The 16,408-nt window shown below is 32.0% G+C and overlaps 2 protein-coding genes across 2 annotated transcripts; both read right to left on the reverse strand.

Moving 5' to 3' along the window:
- Nucleotides 1-3,871: 3,871 nt before the first annotated feature.
- LOC146533824 (pro-resilin-like) lies at nt 3,872-11,229 on the reverse strand. The gene is made up of 3 exons (XM_085194760.1): nt 11,071-11,229; nt 7,275-7,388; nt 3,872-4,565 (listed from the first exon to the last, which is right to left on the reverse strand). Exons 2-3 carry the CDS (start codon nt 7,386-7,388, stop codon nt 4,350-4,352), a joined length of 330 nt encoding a protein of 109 aa, XP_085050886.1. The 5' UTR covers nt 11,071-11,229; the 3' UTR covers nt 3,872-4,349.
- A 3,672-nt stretch (nt 11,230-14,901) lies between these two features.
- LOC146533825 (dynein regulatory complex subunit 2-like) lies at nt 14,902-16,303 on the reverse strand. The gene has a single exon (XM_085194908.1). The coding sequence runs from the start codon at nt 16,301-16,303 to the stop codon at nt 14,918-14,920; it is 1,386 nt and encodes a 461-aa protein (XP_085051034.1). The 3' UTR covers nt 14,902-14,917.
- Nucleotides 16,304-16,408: the final 105 nt, after the last annotated feature.

Here is a 16,408-nt window from a genome sequence, read left to right on the forward strand (position 1 = left end):
TAAAAATATTTAATTGAACATATGTTACATGGTTTTCTAGAATTCACCCCCTAAGGGTGCAAATAAGGGGTTGAAAGTTTGTATGGAAAAATCTTTAAATCGCCACCAATTTTTATAAAATTTGAAATTTAGACTCTTAAAAATATTTCATTGAACACATTTTTCATGGGTTATTAGAATTCACCCTTAAATACGCAAGCGAAGCTGCGCGCGTCCGCTAGTATTAAATATATAATTTCCCTAGTGGAAATGATAATGGGAATCGAACCTACAACCGTCTGGTTACATATTATAAGGACATTTAAGCAAATAATATAATTATAATCAATTTTAGATATTCTGCAATACGAGAAAGAGTGTAATGCTAACTGCTGAAACATTGTCCCGCGAAATTACCGTTAACTTTAATGCAGAACAAAAAGATAAGCTCATGGCATTAGCTTCCACTATAAAAACCAAGAAAATTCAGGTTAGTGCTATTAAATCATGTTAAAAAATGGGTTGTTTATTTTTTTTGATGTGATAAAAATAAATTAATAATATTATTTAATCATATAAAGCAGAAACCCAGGAATATTTTTTTTACTTTTAGCTCACCCCTTATTAATCATTAGGAAATTTCATAGCATTTTGTTTTTTTTAGCTTTATGCTGTATTTATCACAATCCTACTAGGATGTCTATCCTAGAGAACACAAAGCACCGCACAATTTTCGAGACACTTCACGTTGAGTAGCGAAACTCAAATCCGCACTATGTCTTGCTTCTAGAGAGAGTAAAAGAAAATAATTCCTAAACGTCAGACGTTATCCTGGTGTTTAATTAGAGTCAAGTTTAAGTGTAATCGTATGCGTATCGTATGTATAAAAAAAAATTAAAATACATATACAATTTCTAGTCACTAATTCTTTGCGGTGTCGGTTGTCATCACGCCGGATTATTGTTTGAAGAAAGAATTAATATAGAAACAGCTTTCCGAAACCGCGACCTGCCAATACTTATAACGACCACTACACTAGGTATTTATTTTTAAACTTATATATCGTAAAGTAATAGATATAGATTATAAGAGGTCCTGAGATTTTTAGTAACTATCGGGGATACGGGTAGATTAACTTTTAAGTTTTACGGATTGTAGAGTCTCCCCATGTGAATTATCTGCAGATCTCTGAGGTTGCCATTGTACTAATATAAAAAACACGTACGTATAAAAAAGAATATATAAACACACATAAAATAACATTCTCTATATAAATAATTTACATAATGCGGTTACGTTATAGAGGTAGTCCCGCCATCGCAAGTTTAAGATCGTTGATATTGTTAATAAAAGGATAACATTTCTCACGTACCCGACCTCATGCGTGGATAAATAAACATACTGATACAAAGCATTTGCGAACCACAAAGTTATAAGATCATGTTGATTGTTTAGAGGAATTCTTATAGAGATTTAATAAGACTGCCTAGACGGTAGGCGTGACATTAACATTTATATTTTTATATAATACTAGCGGCCCGCCCGCGGCTTCGCCTGCATGAACTACTTTATTATTAATTTCTGTCTCCATGAGTACCTACGTCCTATAAGTAACTCCTATGCAAAATTTGAGATTCCTAGCACTTGTTGTTTCTGATATTTCGTAATGAGTGAGTGACCTTTCGATTTTATATATATAGATAAATACGATATATAATTAATTTTTTCCATGCTATATCACGCACATCGCAGGATAGGCAGTGAGAACCAGAACCAGCAGTGTGGACTGTGGTTACAGTCACAATAAGCGCGAAGCAAACACGATGAGTTACCGCCATACTCAGCATGAATTTGCCGCCATTTTTTCTTCTATAGTACCTACTTATTAGATTTGAACCAGCTATCATCACATTTGACAAATACTACTACTTCCTAAATGATACACTATATATTTATCATATACATATATGATAATGTCTTAAGTTTAATCACTCGATCTCATCACATTCGAGATAGTGAACGCGACGTGATGTCTCCAAATTCGAACAACGGAATCCGTTGCGTATTTCTTTATTCCCAGAATCATCCGCTTGTACCAGCGTCAATTCAAACACGTAGGGCCTTTCACAATATAGAAAGTTTATGTATGAAATTTATATAAAAATGTTATATATTTTTTACTTCTGCATACTTGTATGTATTTTATGAGGTAGACATTCATTATTATATTGTATACTTAAAATATAATATGTAATGCTAAAGCTACACAGAATAAGTTTCACTTTTTAGTATTTTGCATTTATTTTAATACCTACGTGAATTAAAATGAAGCTTTCTCAGCTTTCCGTCCAATTTTGAGACATTTGACTGTACGAGGTCGTAGTCTGTGTTATAAGAGTGCGCAGTGAAAACGAGAATGTTGACGCCAGTCGTGGCGCAGGGGCACAAGTGTGACCATAAACGCACCTGCTTAGGGGTATGATCCCCCGTGATGAGTAAATTATTATTTTATTTGTTTTAAATTTTCATTTATTCGTTCTGGTGTTGGCCACTCACCAGGTAATGGTCTCCAGAATTTGGAGGAAAATCAAGAACAGAGTGGCTTAATACTAGATTCACTCTTTCTATCCTGCTGTGTGCGGGATATGGCGTGAAGAAATCAATCTTGTACATTCTATAAAAAAAATGAAGCAGTCTTTAAAAATATATTTTTTTAACAATCCATAGAGGTAAAAATGCATTTTTTTAAAATGTCGTCTACCCGAGCTGCTCTAGTGATATTAACACATTATTATAATAATTAAATTGACTTTATTTTAAATTTTGTCCTAGCTATGGGTGTCAATCTACCAGCACATCTGGTTATTATAAAGAATACACAACAGTACGTCAACGGCGCATATCAGGTTTGTATTATCAAACCCACATACATAGTTCATTAGTGATTTGATAAAAACGAAAAATAAGTAACTTATCACGTTGTTATTTAAATTTATCATAATATCGATAATCAAAATTTTGAGATTTTTAAAAAATTTGGACAATTTTTATTTTACTGCATTTATTAAAGAATGGGCTGTGTAACAAGTCACTGCGATACCATCGCCTAGCGTATGACGGACTCCAATGCCGTACTTGGTCTTAGTAGAAGAACAAATAATAAAGTAGGAGGCATCACCTCTACCATCGCTAGTTCATAAAAGATAATAAAATAAGCCTACGTTTAGTTTAAACGTATTGTGACTACTGGACCACGATGTTATCTTTAACTTAATAAAGTCTAGAGTTTTTATTTTTGTATATGTTTTGTAGGAATACAGCATAAGCACGATATTGCAAATGGTGGGACGCGCGGGCAGACCCCAATACGATACAGAAGCCACTGCTGTTATCATGACGAGGTCACAGGATAAGGTCAGTCGTTTATAACTTTTTTTTTTTCAGTGCTACACGATCTCTAGGGAGTGAGGCAAAGTGCCACAGGAAATAATGTAGGTAGGTAGGACTTAAATGCAGTAAATATATGTTTTTTGCTAATAGAATTTTGTTTTCGTTTTGCGTATAATATAATATGTTTCAGTTGAATTTCTTACAATTATTAATATACTTTTAAGTATAAATTGTTGTTACCACAGAATAAGGTTATTTATTTGTTGCTCAATGTATTTTGGATTAAAATATTTACGGCAATAGGCCCCTTTAATGTTAAATACTCACTTTATAAATGTAAATAAATCGCGCTGTATCCCGCACATAGCAGGGTAAGCAGAGGGAACCCAGTGTTAAAACACTCCGTTCCCTACTTTCTGCCGAATTCTGGAGGCATTGGGTTTATAAATGTAAAATAATATAATTAAATAGGCATGAAGAGTATTAATTAAAACAAGGCAAATTATATAAAAATATTTATTTCTTAAAGAAACGTATAAAAATAATATGAAAACTAGGCTGTATAAAAAGATCTAAATATCATCATGATTTATTAGTTATTGTCTATTAATAAATCGATAAACGTAGTACTCATATAATCACAGGGTTGGTAACTTTTAAGAACTGTATATACAATTTTTAATGAAGCATTCCTCACCTCAAAAATAATATTTATATTTACAATAACTAAATATTTTGTACGGCACAATCAAATAATTCAATAAATATTAATCTAATTGAAATTAAAAGAAGATAACTTTTAGTAGATACTATTCCTAATTAATTTGAACACAAAATCATAACTATCTAGAGAATAGTTTAAAACAATATACAAAAGTTGTTACATGCTCGTAGATCGACAGGACGACCGATTATTTAACATATGGCTAAGAATAACATTATCAAACTATTATTTTATCGTCACCGTTAAATAAACAAAATTACTTCATTTTACCAAAAGGATTCGCGTTATCCTCAAATTTGATTCTTGGTACGAATCCACTGTCGCCTTCGACGGTGTATTCAACGGTCATGAGGCGGCCATCTGGAAGTAACACATGGTAACTACCAATAACCTTCCCTTGTGCGTCTCCCGCTTCATTGGCACCGAAATAGAGCAACTTCTCCTGATCCTCCACGTCGTATTTGTATTCATACTGTGAAATAAGCTTAATCTATTAAGATAGCTAAATAACAATTTTATTAGTACCCGCATATAGGGTAGGCAGAGAAACTTGTGTTAAGACATCACGTTCACAGTTTAAACTTAATTTTCTAGATATTATGTGTGGTGTGGCGGAACTCAACTCTGCGTTTTGTCTTCTTACCAGATTAAGGAAATGGAAATACTTTATTTCTGTTTAGATTGGTGTGAGAATCGAACTCACAACCGTCGCGTTTATAGTCAGACACTGTGCTGTTGCGTCACGATGTACTTACTGCCTATATTTTATTTCAAATTTCAGACCAAAATATTTTTTCTAATTATCAATTAGCATTAAATATACTAAGTTACCACAGCCATTACAAACACTACATTGCGTAAAATTCACGACCACCAGCAAATCTTATCAAGAATATTAAAAATACACACGTAAAACATTGAACGAACAATTAACTTTTTTGGTATTCACATTATGAATGAGATAAATTACATTTTTATAAGTAGACAATGATATTAAATTACATTTTATTGTCTAAAGGCAGTTACTATCGCGATAAAGTATAAGATAAATGGTCAAAGAGCGCGTACAAAAGCATTTGGATCGCAAGCGGTCTAATTAGTTCACATCGTTAGTATAATTCCTTAGATGGCTTAGATAGCGGTGTGTTGGCTGGGTGAGTTAGTGCTCTATGAATGGGTGAGCTGGTTAATTGTTCTTCTGAGAGTCGCTCTAGACCTTAAACACCTGGGATAAATTACTGTATTAAGTAATCCGTTTGGAGATTATCGCTTAAATCGTTCGGTTGTTAAATATTACGTTTTTATATATTTTTTTTATTTATATATCTTTACGTAATAGGACCGACTCTTATATTAGGGGCGGCGAAGAGGGGACTTTGTGGAGTCATTCGAGCGCATCAGATTAAGATACTGGGGATTCCTTGTACTCGGTTACGTACTTCCACCAAATATGAGCTTCCTATGTATGGCCGCGCGTCTAGGATAAAGGATCAGATTAGTAAAAAAAAATTGATCATCGGACATTCTCGAGCGCGTCAGATTAAGATAGGGTAAGTTAGTTACATGCTAAATCGTGTATATTCCACTAATCTGACAATTTGAGAGTGACGCAAAGGAGGGAGAAGGCTCTAAAGTTGTAAAAAAAAACGTTATCTGGACATTCTCGAGCGCGGCTAATTTTTTTTTTATTTTGAAGGGAATCATTCAAGGATTACGAAAAACATATAATCTGACAAATTCCACAAACCGAAGTAATAGAAATTGATTGATAAAGTTTAATATACCTAAGAATTGCATATATTCCTCTCACCGTATTTCTATTCCTATTGCACTCTTTTTTTATTTATTGGTCCCTAACTCATCAATGAAGATGATAAATTTAAAAAAATACTTGAAAAAAAAAATTTTTTTTGCACTTTTTTTTTATAAATACAAGTATTCTATTTCAAACATACATTCTTTTAGTTACATTCTATTTCTTGAGCTTTTCTATTGATTGCGTTCAATGAATAAAAAAATTGAGGCCAGTCGTGGCGCAGTGGCACAAAGTGTGACAGTAAAACAGACTGGTTGTGGGTTCAATCTCCATTCCAGGAGATGAAATATTTATTGAAATTTATATTTCCATTTCTTCGCTCTGCTGTCGAGGCAAAACAGTGACGTTAAGTGCTGCTACTCAACACTCAATGCCTTCAAAATTTGGCAGAAAGTGGGGAACAGAGTGTCTTAACCTTAGGTTCCCTCTGCCTACCCTGCTGTGTGCGGGATACAACGTAAAGCTGACTTGTTTCTTGTATTGGTTTAAAAAAATATTAATAATTATCAGATTAAGCAAGTCCCTTCAGATAATCGTCTGATTTTGAGATATCACGTCTAGGGCATGAAGATGAACCATATATATCTTAATCTGACGCGCTCGAGTATTTCAGGATGACGATTTTTTTTTGCATTTTCAAACAACGATTACGAGCTTGCGTCACATCCAAATCGTCAGATTATTACATAAGAGCTTTTTTTTAGGTTTACTTAACACCCCCTTAGAAAATCTGACGCGCTCGATATTTTTTTTTTTTTTGCCATTTTTAACTCTTACGTACGACCACCTCCACCACGGAAACTGTCAGATTAACATATTTTCATGCTTAAGAAGACGTAGGCAATTGATGATATCAATATCTGACGCGCTCGAGTATGTCCATGGAACAGTTTTTTTTTACATTTTTGTAAATCTATAACCCCTCAACCCACCGGTGAAACGAAATTTTTTATATGACATTTTTTTCTTGTTATCATCTAAGCTTCGCAACCCAATAGGTCTCCATGACGCTCGAGTGACTCCACAGTTTGCTGCTTCGCCTCCCTTACTATTAGGGTGATTATTATTATTTGAAATTTCTAACGTACGTATGAAACGCTTTGAGACTATCTTTCTGCAGAGAGAATGGAACTCGTCACCTGTGTATGTATTTCCTATGATATACAATGTTCTTCAAACAGAGTAAAAAGGTATGCGTATTATACATGGTAGGTTAGGTAGGTTAAGGTATATTATGTACTTAATTCACCTGTATTCAAGTATATAAATAAATAAACTGTAAAACCTACGAAATATAATTCTTGTTCTTGATATCTTCATTTATGGATAAAAATAATAAATAAACAAATGGAAATTAATACTCACTGGCATAGGCGGGTAATTTTCTTCCTCTTGGGGCGCGGGCGCGGGCGCAGGTGTCACACTCTGGCTAACGTATACTAATGCGAGAGCGCAAAGATACCATTTGACTGCAGACATCTGATGACAATTTTGTTATATTATATTAAATTAATTTTATTATACAAGTGCTTTACAATTTTAAATATTAATTAAGGTAAAAAATACATTTGAAAATATAAAATAATAAATTAAAAAATCATTGTTTATTATAGTTAAGTAATTAACTATAGAATTTATTTCGTAGTAACAGTGAAATGGAAATTTGTATTTTTATCTTTACACATCTTATGACTTTTCACGGTAGACAGATATTATTTTGAAAATATTTTTTTGAGTTTATATCTATTTTATTAAGTTCTAAAGAATTAAGAATTTTGGTGGCAAAAAAAAAATAGTAAAAATATTTTATCTTTACAATTTTATTTAGTTCGTTTTTTTATTCATATTCTTTAAGTCGGTACAAAATTGCTTTCTTACTCTTAAGCCTCCTGCTTTGCTTGGTAACGTGTCAAGTTAAAAAATCTGTCTGTTTATCTAATATATACAAAGTTATGTCTAATAACCTGTAATATATATCAATCAATGAAAGAAAATCTTAAAATAATATTTTGAGCCACTTTTTACCGTATTTAAAAGTATTATATTATGCTAGGACGACCTCGGTTTTTGTAGATTTTTTAAAGTCTTTAATATAATTAAATGTTTATTTATTTATACATTAGTGATTTCGAATATATACTTACTGTATCTTTATAATGCTTACATTGTAAATAGTAATCAAAATCAATGAAAATTATCAATTAACAGCTTCAGCGGAGGTAAAAAATTGAATACAGACTTGTCACTGCAATACAATTGTGCTACCAACGTTTTAATTACAATTAATCATAATCATAATATTTTATGGTTTTTTATCACGATATTTTTCTTAAGGTTATATGTTTTGTATAAATAAGCAATATTAATATTTATCTTTAAAAATGTGATTTGTGAGGCAACATGTATGCATAGTAATTGTTAAGTACATATTTATAAATTATTAATTTATTAGTCATCAATAATAAGGTAGAGTATGATTGAGAAATAAAATGTGACGCCAACATTTTTTAAAATATAATTTAGTGCAAAGTGTATATCTTTTCTTCAATTTTCTTAAGACAGAGTACTGTGACATTCATTTTTCTTCTGCTCGTTTAAAACTATTAAGTGTTTATTTACGAATTGCATTTACTAATAAATATTATAAATAATATATAAATGTAAAACTTTTCTAATATCGGTAAATTGAACCCACTTTCGTATTAAATGTTTTTATATATATATTATTAAATTTCATATTAATTAATTTAGTGATTATAAAAAATAAAATTTAACAATAACAGGAATTGAGGCCAAAACCTGCATAAGACATCAGGTAGTCAATAATTAAGTTAAATTTGACCTCGCGTGTTCGTACCCTGCGAGAAAATTCACTTCGACTCAATCATTGTATCGTTACGATACTAATTATGTGACGGTTTTTATCGGTAAATATAAATTATTCAAAAATAAGTCAGAAATGCAATAAACAGATCGAAGGTCCGTAGTTAAAGTATCGAAAGTAAAAAATTGTTTCAAATTTTAGTTTCCAATTTTTTCAAAAAAGTAAAAAATTGGGTAGTTTTCGAATTATATACACGTTTAAAAAACGCATAAATAACATTTTTTTTTAAATTTCGAAGAAAAATATTCTGTTCTATTTTCAAAATAGATACTTTTATTATTAGGTTGGTATATAATGTGTAATACGCAGCACTTTTGTACGCGTCAAAATAATAGAGCTCTACCCGTAGAGACTGCGGGTAGCGAAGCGTAAATAGTAATTTGCAAGAAAATTACAAGTTAACCCTAAAATAGTTTCTTGTCACAATAAAGAAAGAAAGAATACTTTATATAGTATTTCATATTAAGTTAATACAATAAAATCTTAAAATAATTGCTAACACGAAATACATTTATTTGTATATGTTTTTTTATTTATTTCAATACTCTTATTTACATAGCTGCCATGCTATAATTAATTATTACATACATATATTTCGCGTACAAACAAAATCGTGGAACTATTGGAAGTAATTAACTAAAATTAAATATAAACAATAGGTGGCACAATTTCAGTGTCAAAGTTTTTATCATTTCAATGGCATATATGAGACGTATGCTCTCGTAATATTGACCTACATTCTCACCTTTTTGCAAAGCCGCAGGAACTAACAATCGGCTGTGTACTCGTATTTGAGCAATTGATAGCTATCTAAGTATATGGCGGTAAACGAATTTCACTTCATGAAGTGAAACGAGATGAAATTGCTTAATCTCGTGTAATTTGTTAACTAATCTTAATGTGATTGTATATTGTAGTTTTAAATGTTATATTTGGATTACGCGGTCCGAATTTTTGCTAGGGAGAATCTTTTGTTAATATAATAGTTAAAGTCGATACTTATGAGGCCATCGTGCCAGGGTGTGAGGCCAGGGGAATGAGTTATTTTCATTTTCTCGCTCTACTAAGAAAATAAAGTTTAGCGTTAATTTCCAAGACTCAACTCGCAATGTCTTGAAAATTAGGCGAAAAATGGTGCACTCTGCCTACCCTGCTGTATTTGAGATACAGTGTAAAGCTAAAACTATAATAATTACAATACTATTTGGTTAAACTTATCGCTCTAGCTATATAAATAGTGTTGTGAAAAAAACAATAAGATCTGTAATCGCGCTAACAATGTTTTCAAATCAATGGGTAGTGGAAGATGCAGTAGATTAGATTACCTTTTAAAATACGAGATGCGTTGATATAAGTTTTTATAAAATTATAGACAATATTTTGCAATTTTAATAAAGTAAATTGATTCGATGATAAATTTTTAAGCAACTATGCCCAATTCATAAATAATCAATTTCAATATACTGTCGTGGTATTAATTGCAACAATATGTATATTTATTTCAAATAACTATTCCTGAGAAATAAATTAAATAATATTAAAATATAATAAATTAAATAATACTAAATAACTTTGAATTCAATATTTAATGAATTTGTTTATTTGTTTTTTTTTTTGATTAATGAAAACAGATCTAGGTTCTTCTAGATTTTTATATTGTATAGATACATTTTATTCTTATATGCAGTTCTGTATTCTGAAGCCTGCGTATGTATTGCATTGTTTATATATTTACTGTCTTGAAGAGCTTTTCGGAAACCTGTTTTAATAATTCAACCAAGCAGTTACGCGCAATTGGATTATTTTTTTTAGCTTCACGCTGTATTCCGCATACACCAGGGTAGGCAGAGGGAAACTAGTGTTAAGACACTCCGTTTCTTATTTTCCACCAGAGTTCTGGAGGGATGGATTAATATTTATTGTTCATTATCTCGTATTTTACTGTTTTATTCACAACTCGCCTTAGTAATATTTAATGAATGTCAAATTAATACCCTTATATATTTATTTAATAGACAAAACTAACATACTCATAAAAAGCTTATACGGATAAAGCTTAATACAAACTTAAAATAAATAAATGACGTTATACTAAAATATTTATAATAATTTTAACATAGTGAAGCAAAAAAATTCAATTCCCACACATATGTTTTTCGGTGGGAATCTAAGTTAAGTACAAGGTCGATTCGTCTTGTTTTGTATTTACTTGTTATAATTAGTTTCAAACTAAAGTTTGAAATATAAAAACGGAGATTGCGGTCTCTACTAACTTACCGTGATATCTAAAGAAGCACACACTACACACAATGATATGTAAACAGAGACGTTGGTGTCTTAGAGTGCTTCAGTCAACTGATGTCGCGCCCCGACCTCGCTTGTTTATATATGCACCCCGCAGCTTCCCAGGCGCGGAGATGCCGCAATGTCCTCTCGTGATAGAGCCTACATATGCACGTGTAAAGCTAACTCCACACATGATTAAGTTCGTTGTTTTATAATTTTGAGCATTTTTTTAATTATTTGTCGGACATATTAAAAATTAATATTTTCTATAGTGCTAAGCGACTATAGGAATTTGTATTTTCTACTTAATTTTACCCGAATTCGAGAGTGCATGATTAATGATTAAACTTAACTTTGACTAATCGGAGCACTAAAATCAAAATAATTATTTTCCCCCAAGTGGGAATTGAACTCGGCCATCACGTTTACATTGAAAAATTGTCACATTTTGCCATGTTCGACATTTAATTTTTTTAAATACTAAATTTGCTCAATATTGATAGATAGTCTTCAGGTTACAGATGAACCTATTCTCCTTATACGTTATTGTAAGTACTTTATTATTGTTATCCTATCTCTTTAACTTTTCCATGCGCAATATCATTCATATTTTTTACCTCTTGTAGATATACCATACGTTAGTCATAATATGTTTCCATACATTTTAAGGTAAGAAACTATTATAAACCTTTGATGAGCACAGAGTATTAATTAAAAACAAAGAACACATCAAATAGATTATTTATTAAGTGCCTCGATACCAGAGCTAAGAAAAGAAATATTTCCTTGAATGGGAATCGAACCCACAACCAGTCACGTTTACAGTCGTTACGTTACACACTAGTTACCCTGCACCACGACTGGCCTCATTGTTTGTGACTGAAATATTCGTGAATATCTTTTTGACATTTCTGGATATTTATTACACCTAGGCACCCTAATCATATAATGTCAATTGCATTTAACGTAACAATAGAACCAAAACAGATTCATAAAAGTATATTTAAAAGATTACAAAATTCTGCAAAACTTACGAAATAGCCATGTGTGATTGAAATTATTGTATTGATACATACGTTTCAAAATGTTTTTGTGTCCATCTCCTCGGTTATCAATCAATTTAATTATCCAATTTCGTGGCCGTGAGCGGTAGGCCCGATAGATTATACAAGCATGGAAAAGTCTCCATTCAATTAATAGTTTTCTGTATTTATTTAATAATATTAAAAAGAATAGTTTGTTATTTTACTAATAGGAACACATACAATATTTTAAGCTATTAATATAGGGAACCTGAAGCAAAAATACAGAAACTTGTAAAATAATTGAAATAGTTGAGTAATACTTGACGTGTCAATAAGTTTAATAAATAATTACTTATAACTAACTACTTACCGCATTATTCTTGTTATAATTGCGTTAAATAGAAATTTTAATATGTATCAAATTTACTAAATATATAGTTTAAACGTAAATAAGTTCGTCTGGACTTCATCATATTTCGATATATTAAATAATCAAAACTTATTTACATAATCCTATGTCACCTCAGTCACCTTAAAATTACTAGATGAAGAATAATTGCGAATCTCATAATAAAGCGAGTCGTGATTTAGCTAATAATTTTCCGCGCGTGTGACGCAAACCTCCCCTTTTAAAAGTGATGTCGAGAATTAATCTTTCATTCGAGTAATCGAGTTCGTTTACAATAATATAGTTCATTGTGATATCTAGGGCGTCCCTCTTCCTAGTAGGACGATCTTCACCACAAGCAAGTGAAAGCCAACCAATGTGATAATACTTACATATTATGCTTACAAACATTATGTTATTTAAATTTATGTTTTCATACTTTATTTTTATTTTATAGTTATTGATTTTTTTCGTGATATTTCAATATAATATAGTAAGACAATATATATATTAATGTAGTAAGGGTAAGTCTTAATAGCACAATATCAGATGAAAAATATAAAAATAATATTAATATTCATTGAGGCCGGTCGTAGCGCAGCGGCAGAAAAACTGAATGTCAAACGCGAAAGGTTGTGGGTTCGATTCCCACTCAAGAATATATTAATATTTCCATTTTCTTTGAACTGGAGTCAAGCGCGTCGTTCAGTTCCGCCGTTCAACACGCAATGCCTCCACAATCCAGTGGAAAATGGGGAACGGAGTGTTTTGACACTCACTAAGTTCCCTCTGGTTATCCTCCTGTGTGCGTTATACAACATGACATTAAAAAATAAATGTTGAGCATTTAAAGATGAGACTTAGCAATCGATTATTGGTTGTTATTGGTATTTTTCAAAGTCAAATTCGACATAATCAAGTCATTTCCATAATAACAGCTCAATTTTAAGTTAACGATTTAATATAAATATTCAATATTCATCCAACGTGCGTCTATCGTGATGACGTCATAATTACAACTCGCGAAGTGAATGAATTTTACAAATTTTCAGTCTCATTCGACACTGTTTCATTATAAAAGATATATTATACTTTGATTTGAACTGGGTTAGAAAATTTTAAATTCTGCGAATGGTAAACGCGACAGGTTGTGGCTTCGGTTCCCGATCGAAGAAATGAAATGTTTAATATATTAAATTCACCGTTTCACACGCAATGCCTCCATAATTCATCTCCATAATTGCCTACAAGAATGGAAGTGTCTTAATGGGATCGGAGTGTCTTAACTAGGTGGCCAGGTTTCTCTCTGCCTACCCTGCTATGTGCGGGATATAGCATGACACTAATTAATACATAATACTGGCATGTCGTCTGTCTGTGTGTGTCCGTTAATGCAGTAGCCTAAAACCAGAAATAGGTATCCTTGTCTTAAATTGGCCTTTGTTCTACTAAATAACAAGAAAACTAGATTTTATATCATTGCATTTTATTTTGTTAAAGTAAATTAGACAAAAACATGATTTAATTATCTGGTTTTACGAAGTTAATAGTTTTTAACATAATACCAAGATGTCGACTTAATTCACGGGTATTTAAATATATGAAAATATCGATATTTAAAATAATTACTAGACTTAATTGCGCACATCTGCTACATAATATTCAATATAAAAAAATAATAATAAAGGCCAGTGCATTAAATAAAAAAAAATGCGATAGGTTGAGGGTTCGATTTCCACGGAGACATGAAAGCTTTAATATTTTAATTTCCTGTAGAACGTGTATTAATGGGGACCAAGTGTTTAAAAACAAATTTAATATTTCCTTAAAAAGAATTTATTTATAATTTATTTTTGATATTGATTTTTGTAATTACTCGTTAATTACAAATTATCTTTGTCATTATAAGCGTGCACTATACTGGATCAGTTATATTTAATTATATAAAAAAAGTTAAACACTGAGTTATAAACGTTTATTAGTGTCTATTCCTTGAAGTATGAAGTAGGTAAGGTCAAAGTACCAACGTTTGCGCCTCGTTTTACACAAATCTTATGTCATTGCAACACACGTCTCACGTTGCTTACCGTGATGTGACAAAACATATTAGTATTTATTCAAAAATATTACCAATTTAACAAAAATATTTTAGTAATATTTTATATATTTATTCCCATTAATATACGTCCGTTCCACCACTTTCCGCTGAATTCTGGGGCATTGGTGGAACCCAACGCTGCACTTTATCGTTACTAGAGCAAGAAAATTAAAATATTTTTTTTTTTCATAAGTGGGAATCGAACCCTCAACCTGTCACGTTTACAGTCGCAGGCTTGTGTCCCTGCACAACTATTGACAATTCCAATTACATATTGTAATATTATTTAAAAAACTGAGTAATATGAAAATAAATAACATATAAACATTAATGGTACTTTTTCACTTCCAGCACTCCGTCTATTGCTACTGGGTGACTTACAGATTCGTTTTTATCAGTAATGCAAACACATTTACGAGATTCGGGATTATTCTCCCGATACTCTCGAATTCTTTTCACAATCATATTATTTTCATGTTCTAGTAAAGACTTTTCACGTATAAGTGCTCTTCTTGAAAGATCCGCATGGGCAACTTTTTGCCATAATCTAGTTAAGCCACTAGTGGAAGAAATGGCATTAGCAACTAAGGAATCATCAGAGTGTTGATGGCGTAAGTTCGTCTTTGTCTGTATCGGTGAGTGTGGTATGTTGGAACCGAATGGCAACACTTTTTCCCGTTGGGTTTCGTATTTTCGGCATAGAGCAGCCATGCGTAATATTTTCTCGCCTTTCTTATAAGCCGATTCCAGCCACTCTAACGTGCTGTCGGATTCTCGAACTAAAGTGATCATTTGCTTGGAATCTGTGTTGCACCCGTCAACTAATGCCTTTTTTAGGCGATGGCAGGCAGTTCGGTGGCGGTCGCGGCGGTCACGAAATACAGCCTGTTTTGTACCTGATTCATATGCTGCCAGCTCTGATCGCAGCCGTTTAAGTAAGCCGTCACTGTTTGCAATCTTTTTGCCCTGAGACGCTATAATATCAGCCATCAAATTTTCTTTTCGCCGCAAAGTACGTACCTTTTTCTGATTATCAGCGGTCCCAACAACGTAAGCCTTTAAAACTAATTTATACTCATCCCACATAAGACTGTAATTATTTTCTAGTAAAGATCTTAAATTTTCTCGTTCGTTTACATATTTACTGCGCTCTTCGTCTTCTTTAACAAGATTCTCCCCTCTTGTAGTCCAAGCCAAAGAATCTGCTGTAGTATGTCCGTGATAAAGAAGGAGTTGAAGATGTGTTTCAGCTGCGTCATGGTCTGATGAAATCTGTAATACATCGTCTTCACCAGCTTTTAGAATTCGAGATGTTCGTATTTCATTATACTTTGACAATTCTTCTAAATCCAATAAGAATTTGTTAATCATAGTGTCGATTGTGTCGCAAAAGCTAGCGACAGTTCGTTGAAACTGATCGTCAGCCAGATTCATTAGCTGCATTGTATATTTGATTAAATTGTCTTTTTTATCGTATACCCTTTCAAATGTGTGCCACATTACTTCGATGTCTTCCTTGAAAACAGGTTCATGTATTTTCAACATCATTTGACGCCAACTTTTGTCTAACTCACCACGCACACGCGCTTGTGCTGCTAGCTCACGAAGTAGCAGTTCACGCTTGACCTTTTTTTGTAATTCAATTTCTGCTTTATGTTTCTCAAGCATTTTAGCTTCTTTCCTTGCCTTTTTCTCCTCCTTAGTTAAAACCATTTTTTTTTTCTCTATGATAAAGACAAGATTCAAAAAAATAAAAAACCGCAATAAAATAAGTGTGACAAATTCACATTCACAATTTATGCCAAATTTTATTAGCAG

This window comes from Heliconius melpomene, chromosome 12, assembly GCF_056956725.1.
Source record: "Heliconius melpomene rosina isolate 202511_hmr_F chromosome 12, ASM5695672v1, whole genome shotgun sequence".
Classification (NCBI taxonomy): domain Eukaryota; kingdom Metazoa; phylum Arthropoda; class Insecta; order Lepidoptera; family Nymphalidae; genus Heliconius; species Heliconius melpomene.

What these genes read in the sequence shown, in the direction of transcription:
- LOC146533825 (XM_085194908.1), bottom strand. Translation starts at nt 16,303, where the DNA reads ATGGTTTTAACTAAGGAGGAGAAAAAGGCAAGGAAAGAAGCTAAAATG.
- LOC146533824 (XM_085194760.1), bottom strand. Translation starts at nt 7,388, where the DNA reads ATGTCTGCAGTCAAATGGTATCTTTGCGCTCTCGCATTAGTATACGTT. An exon ending in AAAATTACCCGCCTATGCCA is followed by an intron (nt 4,566 to 7,274) that starts GTGAGTATTAAT and finishes CTTATTTCACAG; the next exon opens with TATGAATACAAATACGACGT.